The sequence below is a fragment of the Erythrolamprus reginae genome, chromosome Z, assembly GCF_031021105.1.
Source record: "Erythrolamprus reginae isolate rEryReg1 chromosome Z, rEryReg1.hap1, whole genome shotgun sequence".
In the NCBI taxonomy this organism is placed as follows: Eukaryota; Metazoa; Chordata; class Lepidosauria; order Squamata; family Dipsadidae; genus Erythrolamprus; species Erythrolamprus reginae.
The window spans coordinates 58447899-58464543 of NC_091963.1; the positions used below are offsets into that span (position 1 = coordinate 58447899).

The 16645-nt window shown below is 39.9% G+C and overlaps 1 protein-coding gene across 1 annotated transcript in view; it reads right to left on the minus strand.

Moving 5' to 3' along the window:
* Window positions 1-9765: 9765 nt before the first annotated feature.
* Window positions 9766-16645, minus strand: part of IGFBP1 (insulin like growth factor binding protein 1) — a 43816-nt gene continuing 36936 nt past the window's right edge. The window contains exons 2-4 of the mRNA XM_070767121.1: window positions 15643-15803; window positions 13567-13695; window positions 9766-10718 (exon numbers count right to left, since the gene is read on the minus strand). Coding sequence (XP_070623222.1) covers window positions 10587-10718; window positions 13567-13695; window positions 15643-15803 — 422 coding nt within the window. The 3' untranslated portion in view covers window positions 9766-10586. The remainder of the gene's footprint in view (window positions 10719-13566; window positions 13696-15642; window positions 15804-16645) is intronic.

Here is a 16645-nt window from a genome sequence, read left to right on the forward strand (position 1 = left end):
GCGAACCCTGGCGCAGTTGCTTCAGCGCCCATGTGGCTGTCTGCTCTTGCACCGGGTCCGTGAATTGGTGATGCAGCTGGTCACAGAAAGCTGCAAAGTTCTGGAGTAGAGGGTCATCTCGAGCCAGGTAAGGTGCCACCCACGACGCTGCAGGGCCAGCCAACAAGCTACAAAGAAACACCACTTTGTGGTCATCTCCAGGAAAGTGCACCATCTGGGCATTTATGAACAGCTGCACTTGGCTCAGGAACGCAGAAAACAGCCGCTGGTCCCCCCAGAACTTCTCTGGCATCACCACGAAACATTTCCTCCTCGGCAAAGGCGTTGGAGGAGGTACCACGGGTGGCGCCTGGGGTGGGGCTGGCTGGTGGGACAAATCCTCCACCTGGCGTTGTAATACCAGGACCGTCTGGGTCAACTGCGCAATGTCTCTGCGCAACTCATCAAACACAGCCTGCATGTCAGCTGCAGAAACTGCCATGGTGGAAGGCAAAAACAGGAATCCAAAAAGCAAAAATGCCAAACAAGGAACAAGCAGCAGGGAGCAGGAAGAAAAAACAAACAAACCACCCCCAAACTGTGAACCAGGTGTGTCTGGTGGTTGGTGGAGTGTTATACTGTTCTGTCTGGGTCACTCCGGAAGCCAAGACCAACCCAAAAAGAGAAGCCAGACACAACGGTAAAAGGCAAAGGCAGTTTATAAAATTCAAGAAAAACACAGGTAACAGAAAATGTCCTTACAAACAGGAAAACGCTGGAACTTCAAATATATCCACGAAGGCAAAAGTCCATGCAGCAATACAGGATTCTTGCTGCCAAGACGAGGCTGTAGATAGGAGACTTACACCTCCCACGGGTCTTCCAAACTGCTGGGCCACAAGCCAGGAACAGAGACATCGAGAACAAAGCAGGTCACCGTAACTCCAACTGATAACACTCCACATGGCTTCAAGGGCTTGCCTGCCTTTTAAACCCTGCTAATGAGGACCACACCCAAGCCCTGCTGTTCCTAATTCACTGCTGATAATACTTCTTTAATTGCTCTTTTCTTTGATCTGAACGTCTCTGTCGCATGTCAATGACGGCTTGTGCTTCATCACCTAATGACTCCAAGCTACTGGCTGGGGAGAGCCCCCCCGGGGCTCTCCTGCTGTTCTCCTTCGTCCCATTCCTGACTTTCCTCTCCCCCGTCTGACTGCTCAGCCCCCTCCTCTTCGCTGTCATCCTCCTCCGGGCATGGAGCCAGCAGAGACACAGCCGGTCCCTGAGCAGCCTCAGGCTGAACCACAACACATGCCAATCAAAGAGAATATGCAACAACAAGCAACAATTGATAATCACAACTATCAATGCTTTAAATGCAATGACATTATCAATGATCATGATGGTTTCATAAAATGCAAAACTTGCAATCAGTCTGCGCACTACAACTGCCTCAATATTTCTAAACATATTGCCACCTTTCTAAAAGCAAACACTTCATTTCTTTATATGTTCTCATCCTGCACTCCCAAGCTGAATATACTCAGCAGTTTGTCTGATGAGATTAACACCTTAAAAGAAGCCCTCAAAACCCAACAAACATTCATAGAAAGTATTGAATCAAGACTTTCATCCATGGAGAAAAATATCCAAACACTGATTAATCCAAATCCACCCGACAAAATATCACTCACCACTTCACCACCCCAACCTCAACCTCAACCACTTCCAATACTCCAAAAACCCACTAACTCTACCACTGATATCTCTACCTTAGTCAAGAATGCCATGCAATGTGAACAAAAACGCCAGAATATTATCCTCTTTGGTCTTGAAGAAAGCTATGAATCATATATAACAAAAATAAGAAACATCATCCACCTCCATCACTCACATGCACAATCGCCCAAGAAGACATTTTAGAAGTTACCAGAATTGGACCTAAGCACAAGTATAATGATGGCTCAATAGCCTCCTGCTTCTGCAAAGTGGTATGCAAAAATGAACAAATAAAACAGCAATTCATCAAGACCATTAACCATATTGCCAGAAATAACAAGTCTTTCAACAAACTCAGATCCAGACCAGATCTTTCTCTCCTCCAACGTATTTGCTCTCACAAACTACGGGCAGAACTCAAGAGACACTATGAACTTGGTGAAAGAAACCTTTACATAGATTACCGCATGGAATGCATCAACCCAAAACCCATAATCTTCCCTACATCAGCCCCGGACTTGCTAGGCAGCATTGGTGAAAGCAAACGGGAGACTCTGGAGGCCCCCGCAGGGCCGCCTGCACTCTATGTAGCCCCGGAAATGCCTGGAATAAGCACCTTTCCCGTTTCTATGCAGAGGGAGCAAAGGTGGAGAGTGGCTGCGGAGGGGGCCTCGGGGCTGCCAGCCCCTTCCTGGTCTGAGGGGCGGGCAGAAGAAGGGCCAGCTGGGGGGATCCACTTTCCAGAGCCCCCTCCTACAAAGCGCCAGGGTGGGGAGGAGACTCAACTGAACTTCAGCGGGCGGGCAATTATTATTATTTCTCTCACCTTCATTTCTGTTTTTCTTCTGCTTTCATCCCCCTTTTGCTTTGTCTTGGGCTGCAGGATTGGGGTGGGGGCTGATGGAGAGAGCCCCCTCATGCTGATCAAGGCTGCCCCATGGGCTTTCTCTAGCATCTGGATACAGAGCACCGAGGGATGCTCTTCCACTTCCTCTCAGTTGCCGCCACACGCACCGTGTCACTTGCCCAGCGGTGGGCGTTTCTTGTGGGGTCCCTGCTGGCAGTGTCCCCATTTTGGATGCCCGTGGTGACTGGGGGCGCTGCTGGCAGAGACCCCGCGAGAAATGCCTGCTGCCAGGCAAGTGACATGGCGCATGCGGCGGCAACCGAGGGGAAGCAGAAGGGTTTCCCTTGGCGCTCTGTATCCAGGTGCTAGAGAAAGCCCAGAGGGCAGCTTTGATCGGCGCGAGGGGGCTGGCTTCCATCAGCCCCCCTCCAATCTTCTGCCTTCACAGGGGAGGTGGGTGCGCACAACGGTAGCCCCAGACAGAGCCGGAGAAGCCAGGGGTTTCTCCCCCGCCGACAGCTTGGGAGGGGCGGATCAGCTGTCGGGTGGGGAGTAACGGCGCCGGCTCTGCGTGGGCTTGAAAAACTCTGCGCTGTCCTTAGGATTCACCTGAGCCACAACGCGCTGCGCAGGTTAGAGGGAACACTGCCTGTGGTAGCCAAATACTAGGCAGAACTCCTCTCAGACCTTCCCTCCCTCTCATTATAATCTTCCTTTATTCCCTCCTTTCTTTCCTTCTTTTTCTTTCCATTATCCTTTCTTTTTCTTTCCCCTCTTATTGATCCTGCCTTGCTTTCTTTCAATCTTTCCTTTTTTCTTCCCTTTTCTTTGTCCTTCCTCTTTCCCTTTCTCCTTTCCTATCTCTTCTTGGATGGTCAAATGCAAAAGGGGAAACATTTCTCCTTTTGTTTTTTTGCTTTTAGTTTGTTTTGCATTTAGTTTGTTTTGCATATGTAGCATTCTACATATCTTTAATGGAATCTAGATGGAGGGAATCATGCAATAGAATGTCATGAATCTGTGAAGCCAGTGCTCAACATTTTAATAAAAGATTTAGATGAATCGAGAAGGGGAACTCATCAAATTTATATTTGACATCAAACTGAAGGGAATAGCCAACAGTTTAGAAGACACACTTACAAGTACAGAAGGACCTTGACAGACTTGAAAACTGGGCCTTATCCAACAAAATGCTATTTAGGGTTGAAAAAAACACTTACACAATGCACAAATATAAAATATGTGGTACCTGGCTGCTCAGTAGTTATTGTGAAATGAGTCTAGGTGTCCTAGTGGATAACCCCTTAAATATGAGCCTGTAGTAGTAGAAGTTCTAAAGCCAATGCAGTCTTGGACTGTTAATGCTCCATCATAGAGGTTTTCAAGAAGATATCAACAAATGTTTGTCCAAAATGGAATAGGGTATTCTGCTTGAGCAGGAGGTTTGACTAGAACAGTGATGGTGAACCTTTTTTGCCTCAGGTGCCAAAAGGATGTGCACACATGCTATAGCCTGCATGCGCATGTCCACACCCATAATGCAATGCCCTGTACATGTGCCAATCCCCAGCTCACTGCCTATGAGCACAGGCCTCACTGTCTTCCAGTAGGCATATTGGGCTGTTTTTTTAATTCCCCCAAGGGTTCAAGAAAGCCTCCTGAAGCCTGCGGATGGCAAAAAATGGCTCAACGAGCCAATTGGGAATTTGGAAATGAAAGGAAATGCAGTTGCCCCTATTACTTACCTTCAGATAGTTGCAATCAGGCCTCGCACACCTTGATCCATTTCTACTGCAGACAGGAAGGCTTTCCTGAAGAACTGTGTAGCAAATAAGAGAGCTTTCCAGATTGATCGATATTATCAGCTGCCACGGCCTTCAGGAGGGGCCTTTAGGAAAGGCCTCTGCAGCTGATAACAAAGCTCCAGATTGATCCAGAGCTAGAGCTCTGTTACTGGCTACACAGGCCTTCAGAAAAGCTTTCCTGGCTGCAGAAGAAATGGGCCAAAGCTGTGAGGCCTGGCTGCAACTGTCCAAAGCCAAAGCAGATTCTGAAGACCTCTGACAGTGAAAAGGAAACTGAGGGTGAGCAAACAAGTAAACTTCCAGATACCCCATTGAGCTGTTTTCACTGTGGGAAAAGTGAAAATGACTGAAAAGAAGGCTGAAAATCAGTTGGCCAGCATGCACATGCCCACTGGAGCAGACATAGTGTAACTCCTTGTGTGCCCTTAGATATGGCTCCATGTGCCACCTGTGAGACATGTACCATAGGTTCACCATCACTGGACTAAAATGTCCATGTTTTTAACTCTCCAGGTGTTTGTATATATTATTTGCACCCTTCTGCCAAGCAGATCAAAGTCTCCTATTGTCATTAGGCTACTCTGACTGTAGCCTAATTGGGCACCCCATTTCTACTTGTTTGCAACCAGAAGTTTCTGGGATGTAAATGAAGAACACTTATTCTTGCACTGGGAATTGAGAATGTCATCAGTGCTGTTGAATTCATTTCATTTGTGTAAGCTTTGGAAGCAACAACTATGAAGTGCTTAGTCAAGTATGAGTCTTGAGCATTTTCATTTACATCGTACTAAATCAGAGTTGTCAGAAAGAAGTATACAGTTATGTGTTTCACTCTGTTACCCTAAAAATGCAAGATTTAGGCATTTTCTAGCAGAGATATTAAAAAATGGCATAGGTACTCCCTCACTGTATCTCTGTGTTGCAAACCTTTCTAGCTACTTCTTTGAAAATTTATAACAAAAAGTTTAAAGGACAAATTTTGAATCAGGATCAACTAACAGACTGAATAAAAAAGGGAAAAGGTTCAAAGAAAAATGTTTAATAAATGTTTGAATAACATGATAAAACTGATTTATGAATGTTTACATCCATCAAATATATATCACAATTTCTTAATTTTAGTTTGTTTATACTTGTTTGTAAAGGAACCACATTTATTAAAAAAACAGAAACAATTTTCCTTTTAAGGTGCCTTTGCTATTTCTGAAAAACATTTCCTTAATAACATTATTCAGAGTGAGAACTTGATGATGAAATTAGAAGCAATATGAAGTAAAACAATAGCACAATACACATACACACACTCTTTTAAATAAATGCTTGAACTGTGTTATTCTCAAACATATTTTCAAATGATATTAATAATGTATTGTATTTTTAAAAAACAGAACTGCATATTCTTGGAGAAAATATTAAAATATTTTCATACAAAGTTTGAAGTATTGAAGTATACAGATACATAAATTAATACATATAAAATAAAAATACATGTTGAATAAATAATTCAATAATCTTTTGAACATCATATTGTGTAGTCCATAATCTCCTCCTCTTTATTATCTTAATGGTAAATCTACTACTTAACTTTTAGGAATATAATAGGATACAATAATAGAATCCCCATCCCACCAGTAGTGCTGATCACAATGCTATAATATCTTGAGACAAGTATTCTGTTCACTCACAAAAAAGCTAGCAAATATACAGGATACAGGATGTCCTATTTTTACAAAAAAGAAACATACTTCCAGCCCTTCAAATATCTTAAAGACATCAAGATTGAAAAATACTGATCTATATTCAGGAGTGGGCTTCAAAAAATTTAGCAAAATATGAAAAGATAAAGAGGAAAAATGGATAAAACAACTACCAAATGACAAAGGCGAGTTGCTATATAAAGAGGGGGATAAGAGACAAATTTTTTGAAACTATTATAGAGATTTATATAAACGGGAAGTAGTAGATGATAAAGAAATTTGTGACTACTTGGAAAAAGCAAATTTACCAAAAATTTCAGAAACTTTCAGGGAAAGTCTTGATGCTAGAATAACAATGATGGAGTTATCAGAGGCTATTAAAAAACAAAAAAATGAAAAGGCCCCAGGGCCTGATGGATTACCAACTGAAGTATATAAAACTTTTAAGAAAGTATTTGGAATTCTAATTCTGGATATATTTAATGAAGTGTTGACTGAGGCTAAGATACCAGACTCATGGACAGAAGCTTTTATTTCCCTGATACCAAAAGAAGGGGTAGATATTCTGAAAGTGAAAAATTATAGACCTATTTCAGTTTTAAATGTCAATTATAAAGTATTTGTATCCATAATAGCAAAGAGACTGAAAAAAATTCTCAATGAATTTATTCATATAGATCAAAATGGATTTCTTCCTAAAAGACAAATAAAAGATAATATGCGGATAATTTTAAATACCATTGAATATTATGAATAGCATCCTGAGAAGCAAATGACATTGATGTTTTTAGATGCTCAGAAGGCATTTGATAATCTAAACTGGCAATTTATTAATAGACAACTACAATATATGAACATTGGTACACTATTTCTTCATGTTATTGAAGCAATATACAAAAAAACAATCTCTAAGATATTGATTAATGGAGAATTGACTCAAAAGGTGGAAATTACAAAAGGTATGAGGCAAGGATGCCCTTTATCTTCATTGCTATTTATTCTGACTTTGGAAACTTGGAAATGGATTTGGAAAAATGGAAAAGTCTTCAGTTATCTTTCATGGGCAGAATTGCTTTAATCAAGATGAATATCTTGACAAGATTATTGTTCCTATTCTTTACAATTCCTATTAAAATTGATAAATCCTTCCAATGAACTAAATAAAATGACTTCTAAATTTATTTGGCAAGGGAAGAGACCAGGGATTAATTTAAAGAATCTACAAGATGTTAGAGAAAGAGGTGGATTTGGACTCCCAAACTGGGAGCTATACAGTGATCCCCCGGGTATTGCGATCCCGATCATTGCGAAACGGCTATATGGCGAGTTTTCAACCCGGAAGTAAAAACACCATCTGCGCATGCACGCCCTTTTTTCTATGGCCACGCATGCGTAGATGGCGCCGGGCAGATCAGCTGCTGGGCGGCTTCCCTGGGTCTTCCCCCTCTTGCTGGCGGGAGGGCGAGCGGCGGGCATCAGCGAGGAGTTTGCGTGGGTGGCAGGGAAACCCCAGCGCCGCTTCCCAGCTGAGTCCTGAAGCCAAACGCGGAAGTTCGCTTCAGGACTCAGCTGGGAAGCGGCGCGAGCGAACGGCGTGGGCGGGCGAAGGGCGGGCGAGCGGCAGCGAGTTTGCGTGGGCGGTGGGGAAACCCCAGCGCCGCTTCCTAGCTGAGTCCCGAAGCCAAACGCGGAAGTTCGCCTTTGCCTTCTGGCTTCAGGACTCAGCTGGGAAGCAGCGCGAGCGAACGGTGTGGGCAGGCGAAGGGCGGGCGAGCGGCGGGCGCGCGGGCAGGCGGCGGACAAGCGGCGGGCCGACAAGACCAGCGGCGGGCGCGGCAGCAGCGAGGAGTTTGCGTGGGCGGCGGGGAAACCCCAATCTTCGGCTCCTCGCTGCTGCGGCGGAAGTAAAAACACCATCTGCGCATGCGCAGATGGTGTTTTTACTTCCGCAGCGCTACTTCGCGAAAAACCGATCATTGCGAGGGGTCCTGGAACGGAACCCTCGCAATAATCGGGGGACCACTGTATTATCAAGTGGCTGCAATGACATGGATAAAAGATTGGATTTTTACTTAGAAATAAAAGACTTTTAATTAAAGAAGGACATGACTTGCAGATTGGATGGTACGCATTTAAGTGGTATGAGAAGAAAAAAATACATAGCTACTTTCAGAGACATATTATAAGGAATTTGTTATTGGCAATTTGGGAAAAGATAAAGGAGAAATGTTATTCAAAAGTTCCATTCTGGATTTCGACAATAGAAGTTTTTCTTCACCCCAACAGATTAGATTGGTCTAATATCTTAAGATATAAAGATATACTGACACAGTTAATGAAACTACAGTCATTTCAAGAGATAGAAAGACAAGGTATAAAAATAGACTGGTTTATATATCTTCAGTTGCAATCAAGGGCAGATAAAGATCTTAAAATAGAGGGTATCAATTTACAAAAAACTGAGCTAGATCAGATTATATTTGGTCAAGAGGACACTTTAATTAAATAATTTTATAAGTGCTTCTTATCTATTGCATTAGATTTTGAACAGGTGAAGGACATAATGATAAAGTGGATGAGAAATATAGGCTATACAATCGATATAGATAGTTGGCAGCAATTATGGGAACAGAATTATAAAATGACAATGTCAACTACATTTAAAGAAAATATGTATAAGATGTTTTATAGATGGCATGTCACCTGAGAAGTTAGCTAAGATGTTTAAAGGTTTGTCGATGAAATGTTGGAAATGTGCTGATTTACCTGGCTTTTTTTACCATATGTGGTGGACTTGTCCAGAAGCTCGAAAATATTGGATACGGATTCAAACTGGATACAGAAGATTCTGAAAAAGCCTATTGAATTGAAACCTGAAATATACTTGCTGGGTATTTTACCGGAAAGTTTCAATAAAGAAGAAATATATTTAATTGTACACATAGTAACGGCTGCGAGAATTGCCTACACACAAAATTGGAAATTGAATAGAATATCAATTGAAAGGGAAGTTTTAAAGAAACTTATGGATTGTGCAGAGACGAATAGACTGACTGATTCTGATTATTACAGAATTTGGGGAAAATTTAATGAATGGATGGAGAGTTAAGACTTATTGATGTTTTGATGTTGTTAATATTCAGATAGTGTTGATAAAATTGAGACAAGAAGATTGAGTTTTAAATATTATAACCCAGATGGAGAAGATGAGGAATGGTGGTAGCACTAAGTATTGATATAAAACACACACCCAAGTACTATTGGGATAATCTACTGTAAACATATTCAAATTAACTAAATTTTTAAAAAGAAAAGTTATTTAGCTTTTTTTAGATGTGATATTCAAATTTACTTTATATATAATTTACTTTAGTATATAATATGATATACTTTCTTATTAGAACAACTATTTTATTAGATATATAGAATTATGGTTTATAGCTCTTTTTGTTGTAATATGAAGAATTATTTTATATATAATTTACTTGGCTCAAAAGATTATAAGGAAAAAAAATATTTTTTTGAATAATGGGCTTAACAGATTTGTAATATTTAAATAAGAAATGAATTTGTTGACCCGTGATTAATGTAAAGGTTATTGTAATATTTTAATATTAGAGAAGGAAAAGTTATACTTTAAAAGTTTTTTTGAATATATAAGATATGATATGTTTTTACAATTACTTTGTGAAAGAAAGAGATATGAGAGCCTCCATTGAATGATTACAAGGTAAAAAGGGAATATTTGTATATGTTTGACAATAAGCTGGACTTTGTGTTGGAAACTATGTATTGTTTTTTTTGTTGGAGAAAAAATAAAAAAATTATGATCGAAATTTTTTTTAGCAAGAGGATCTTTGTCCAGTTGCTGGGTGGGCATGACCCTGGTGGGCGTGGCCTAGTCTGCCTCCTGCACCATGGTGGGGGTGCATTTTTGTCCTACCTGGACTCTGGAGGCTTTCTTTGAGCCTTCAGGAGAGTGAAAACGGCCTCCCCAGTCTCTCCCTTCCGATAGGTCCATTTTTCACCCTCCCCAATCCTCCATGTGTGCCCTACACTTACCTGTATCCAAAACAGGTCACGTGGAGGGTGATTGGTTGGGGCGGGGCCAGACAAGAGTAGAATTTGTGAGTTCTCTTAACTGCACAGAATCTTACTAGAGGTTCTCCCAAACTCCTGCGAATCCCCAGCAGCCCAGTCCTGTCTATATTAAATGTTGATTTTTTATCTGAAAGTCCACTTTCTGGCCAGAATTCTTGTGTTATAAATTTAACACCCCTTCTAATAAATATTATTAATCAGAACTGCTAGATTTTTGTTCCTTGAATTAGGTGTTTTGAATCTGAACTATATAGCAGAAAACCCGACAGTATATTTGAATGGAGTCAACCCATTTGGGCTCACTAGAACTTCACAAAAAGCATCCTTAAGAGTAGACTGTTGATTAACCACATACTTAAAGTTGACCCTGACCCTAGAAATACAAACTTTCAGCTTGAAAAAATACAATACATGTTTGTGCATATTTTTTTTGCATTATTTTTGTGAGGTAATAAATTGTTCACATTCAGGATTGCCCATCATTTCAGGAGACTCAGGAATCCTCTTCCCATTCTTTGGATACACACACCAGCAACTTGCAGGATTTCCATCAAGCGAAGTTTCACACTAAGAGAATTTTTAAAAGCATATTAAAATAAGTAAATATGGGGGTTTTTTTCAGTAAGAACTAATTTAAATATTAGAGAACAATTTTTATCTAGTTCCTATTCAGGTAATTTTTTTATTTATTTTAATCTTATGTATAGTTCAATCTTCTTCACCCCTATTATGCTCAATCCAACTACTGTAATTTTCTGAGTATAAGATGCACCTGAGTGTAAGACACACCTTAGTTTTGGAGGAGGAAAATAGGGAGAAAAATCTACCTACCAGGTATTCATTTGGCTAGAGTCCTTAGTCTGGTCAGCTTTGGCACATTACTTTATCCTCTGATTAAAGCTTTAAAAAACCTTATCCAGTAGGTTGCATGAAAAAAAGCCTGCAAAGACTTAGGACTGGAAAAAGACCTTTGGAGCGATTAGCAATGAAAAAAAAAAGCCTGCAAGCACCTTGTTAGGGCTGGGAAAAAAAGCTTCAAAAAAGCTACATTCAGAGTGTAAGATGCACCAAATTTTCAGCCTCTTTTAGAGGGGAAAAAGATGTGTCTTACACTCTGAAAAATAAGATATTCTCAATCTGACATTGAGTTATGATTGAGTTGACTTTGGTTATGATAATATCTTGTAAGATTTGGATGATAAAGTATGGATAACTAATATTTAAAATTAATTTTTTTGAAGGGCAATTAATGTATTATAAGGGTAAATATTTTTTTAAAGAAGTAAATAAGGATGCATGACAATTGAAAATAATCTCTTTGGCCTAAATGTACTAAAATTTAATAGATATGTGAAAGCAAATAGATGAGATATAATAGCAAATAGTATCATAAGTTTGCATAATGATATTTTAAAAGTTTATTTGAAAGTTTTCCAGGTGATAAAAGTAAAGGAGGCAGCATTTTGTTGTTGTCAATGATGATAAATACCAAATGTAAATGTAAATTCATTGTATTGTATTGAAGATTGAAGGTATATGATATTAGACTGTTTAAAAGTGGAGGAAAAAAACTTTTACTTGAAAATCAGTTGACTTTGTCTACTCTTCAAAAAGCATTTCTTTGCTGTTATTTCTCAACTGAATTGATACAGGGAATCTATCCCAAAAGATTGAAAATAAGAAGGGTATTTCATGTAAATGAAGAGTACATGTTGACTTTACACTTATTCCACTATATCATATACATAATCATTCAGAAATACATTGTGTGTGGGGGGGTATGTGCGTGTGTGTGCATGCACACACGCGCGGCCATGCACACACATGGATGCATATGTGGGGAGAATAAAAGAAATTATCAAGCAAATCTATTTAAAGATATTATAGCTGAATAATCATATTTTTAATTGTTCTATAATATGTATAAATATTATAAATATAATATGTATAAAACTGCCAGATCTGTATATTAACTTAGCATTATCATATTATAAATAAATTTTTTGAAAGTGCATAGGATCTTCTACAATTCTGTGAACTTCGTTTCCCCCTTCTTCATGAAAAACCAATGCTTCTTACGGGAGCTTCTCTACTTACTTCAGATCTTTTCTCTTAAAATATATAACTGAAACTTCCCTCAGAACAGAAAAGTAGTTCTACTTCCTCCATCTTTATTTTTCTTCTTACCAAAGTATAAGCAAACACAGCTATCCATAGTCCACTTGCATTTGTTATCATTATAAATATATTACATCATCTATGAGATCTGTTGCAGATTGAAGATTTCTACTTTTGAACATGGTTATGGTTCATCATGAGACCTACAGACATTTTGTTTAAAAAAATGTAATGTCCTAAGAATGATATTTAACTGTGAATAGTCTGCTTTTGTTCTATCAAAAAGAAAAAGATTTGGCTGCCTTGCTTATTGTTCTGTCTGAAAGGACAACAATTAGAAATAAAGAGCCACACACGCTGTTTAAAATTTGATCATAGAAAAAAATCTATTGGTAAAGCAAGTCATGCAATCCACTGGTTAATTCTAAGGAATTTCATGCTGGCAGCATTTCTCTCTAATGAGCTGGAGATAAGAAAGCCCGAGCTGTGAGCCAGAGAGCTATAAATCTTAGTCCTTTAAGTGTTTCTGGCAGCTTGAACAAAATTTACGGTTCAGTAAAACTTTGCAAAGCATGATACAAGCATGAAGGAAAAGGATTTGAAGTCAGAAAGTCCTCTCAGTTCCAATTCTCTGACAGCCATGATGAGGAACGTTGTTCACCATGCCCACTTTCCCTTTGGTTGTCCCTTATATACTGGCAATGCATGGCCAAATGTCCTATAGATCTACTATTGCCAGGAACCCCTTTTTTCAGATATTCATGCCTAGACCACGTCCTCCTGACCCTTGCATCAGGGAGGTCCTCCTCCTCTAATTCCCTATCATCCTCTGATTCACTCAATCCCATAACTGGAGGTTCTACAGTCTCTGGTTGACCCTCAGTCCTTAACTCTTCCTCATTCTCACTCTCAGACTCAGGTGACAAGAACACTGGCTTGCAATGCCAGTATACATCCGTCTCTCGATCCTCAAAATCTGTGACCAGCTGAGCCGGATGAGGAGCACTCACAACACTTATGACACTTAAAGATGACAAGTTTTTCATTTCTGAATTAACATGTGGGATGGAGAGGCTTGATTTCTATCATTTTCAAAGTAAGGGTTTCTGAGCAGGTTTCATTCAATGAAAAAGGTAATAATAATAATAATAATAATAATAATAATAATAATAATAATAATAATAATAATAATTATTATTTATTAGATTTGTATGCTGCCCCTCTCCGAAGACTCACACCATCCTTCATTAGCTTGGAAATATCATTCCCATCCACTACTCCTCCACCCCCAAATTACCTGCTTACTATGATAAAATCCATTTTTATTACAGTTGGGTAAATAAAATCTGTATAACTGTCCTCCAGTTGTTTGTTGAGTTTTTGACAACTTATCCAGTATTTTGTACAGTTCTTTTTGACACGGTCCCTGAAAGAACATTAAGATCATAAACAGTGAAGCATTAGAATAAAGGCTGAGATGCTTTTGTCCCACACACATGCAATATTACTTCTAAGAACTTCCAAAAGTTCTTTTAAAGTTCAATTAAAATTAAATCTGTCTTCTACTGCCTTACAAATAAGATAGCTATTTCTTTAATATCTTTCCAGAAAACAACAATGACAGAGATCTTTTCCAGAAAACATTGAGTGATGTTATTTTTCCCCTTAGTGTTGTTTTTCTTTATTTGTTTTTTACTTAATGCATTGCTTCTCTAGCATTTCCTTACCAAGCTCCATCTCAGAAAGCTCTTTCTACCCTATGTAGGTAAAATCTTTTAAGTCGATTTAAATGCTCCTATTATGATTGTGTAATCCATTTGTATATTTGTATTATACTAAGAAAATCTCCTTTACATAATTTTGGATAATTTGCCCAGGTCTAGGAAGCAATGTTTTAAGTGATTGGGTTATAAATGCTTAGTTGTTAGTTGTAAACCAATGTGAGTTTCTGATAAAAAACATAACCCTTTCTGAGGGGATCAATGCCCCCCCCAAGAACAATAGAAACATATGTGTTCACAACTTGGGTGTCCTCCTGGATCCACAGCTCAGTCTTGATCACCACCCCCCCCGGCTGTGGCCAGGGGGATCTTTGCCCAGGTTTGCCTGGTTTATCAGTTGTGGCCCTATCTGGACCAGGAGGCTCTATGCACAGTTACTCAGGCCCTCATCACCTCCCATCTTGATTATTGCAACACACTCTACATGGGGCTACCCTTGAAGAGAGTTTTGAGGCTCCAAATTATCCAGAATGCAGCCCCATGAGCTGTCATGGGTGCACATCTATATAACACCTATGCTCAGTGAGCTGCACTGGCTTCCTATTAGTCTCCAGGCACAATTTAAGGTGTTGGCAATTACCTATAAAGCCCTTTATGGCTCAGGGCCAGATTATTTACAGGACCATCTCTTACCGCATACCCCCCAGAGACCTATAAGAATCCACAGAGTTGGCCTCCTCCAGGTCCCGTCAACTAAGCAATGCAGTTTGGAGGGGATGTGGCTGAGGGCTATGGAATCAACTTCCCCCCGAGGTTTGTACTGCTCCCACCATAATGACTTTCCATAAGGCCTCAAAGACCTGGCTTTGTTGGCAGACCTGGGGGCCATGAATTGACAACTATCATGGTCAAATTGTATGAATGCTATGTATGTAGGCTGATTATTTAGTTTATTATGGGTTTTCATCTGGGTTTTATTGTTAGATTGTATATTTGACTTCTTTTTAATTGTTTTTTGTATTTTATATTGTTGTCAGCTGCCCTGAGTCCTTTGGGATTGGGTGGCATAGAAGTCTGAATGAATGAATGAATGAATGAATGCAAACAATCCTTATATTCAGTTTATTTTGCTTCCAGTGAATGCTAATGAAGCAGTTGTTGCTTTATGTTAAAACAGATTCTTTGTCACTAATGAAAAAGCTGGTTGTACCAGAATCTTCAGACTGTACCTTGTGAAGAAAATTCCATGCTTTTCAAAGCAAATTGCACCCTATTTTTAGAGAAATGTCTAATAAAAAATTGCATTATCTGTTTTGAATGTAGCTCACAAATCAGTGATGTTACAGGATTCATTTTTAGGATCCCCAAAACTACCCACACTTCTGCACTCGGTACCAACTGTAGCTTCCAAATATTCAGGTAGCCCCATGTAGAAGTGGATTATACTAAACCAGCTGTGAGGTGACTGACAACTGAATGATTGAGCACGGGGAATCCTGATTCAGGAAAGACCACAGCTAGTGCACAACTTAAGATTGTGCAAAGACTGTCCTAGCCACAACTGCCACATGTTCTTCAATATATTCCTTCTCCAAACAATGCACAGATCTGAGGTTATTTGAAATTGTTGTGTGGTGACAGAGAGATCTTACCTGTTCCTCCTTAACTTCAGCTCTCAAACTTTCATAAATGTTATTAGCATCCCATGAAGCAGATTTATCTTGATCAGCTGAAAACACCACCTCATAGTTGACTAAGTGATCTGTTGTTATTTCATCATCTTCAGTGGGCATGTCTTCTGGTTCTACAGGTTCTAAGAGGATAAACCAAAACAATAGTGTATTGCATTATAGTTCAGGTAGAACAGTGATTGCAATTTTTTTTTGGTTCATGTACCAAAAGGGGGTGGGGGTAGGGGTGCTAGTATGCACGACGTGCCCACACCCCTTCCCTCCCCTGCATGCATACTGCCATCCCACACTGCTCCCTACGCATGTGCACAGGCCTTTCTGAAGCCTGATAGGTGAAAAAAAAATCAGTCAAAGTACAAACTAGAAATTCGGAAAAATGCCCTTCCAGTTTGCTGTTGTGCTGTTTTTTGCATTCCGGGATGCAAAAAAGATAAAAGAGGAGAATAGCAACAGGCAGAAGCTGCTGGGTAAAGAGTGACAAGAATGTAGGGAACCATCTCCCACAACAGTCGAAGAGCAGGGAAAGAAAGCTTCTGCTTTTGGCTTCATGGAAGGAAAACAGAAGTTTTTCTTTCTTTCCTCCAAACTCCGGCTCTTTGTCTTCCAAACCCAGCCAGGACAGCAGTCACTCTGGATGAGAATTTAGGATGGGTATCTCATGGTGGGGAGAGCTGCAAGATGCGTGTCCTACCTGGGACTTGTAGCTCCATTGTGTTTCTCAGCATTGTGTCCAAGGAAAGAAGTCCATTGCACTGGCAAAAGGAAACTTCTCATGAGTTCGAGAAGTTTGAATGAACCCACAAGAAGTTTTCTTTTCCTGATACCATGGGCTTCCTTCCCTGGACACAACACTGAGGAAGACCACAGAGGTACAAGTCCCAGGTAGGACACACATCTTGCAGTGGAGTGCATTTTGGATTTTGGAGGTGGCAGGTGAGGTGAGGGAAGTCAGCTTGCCTGGCAC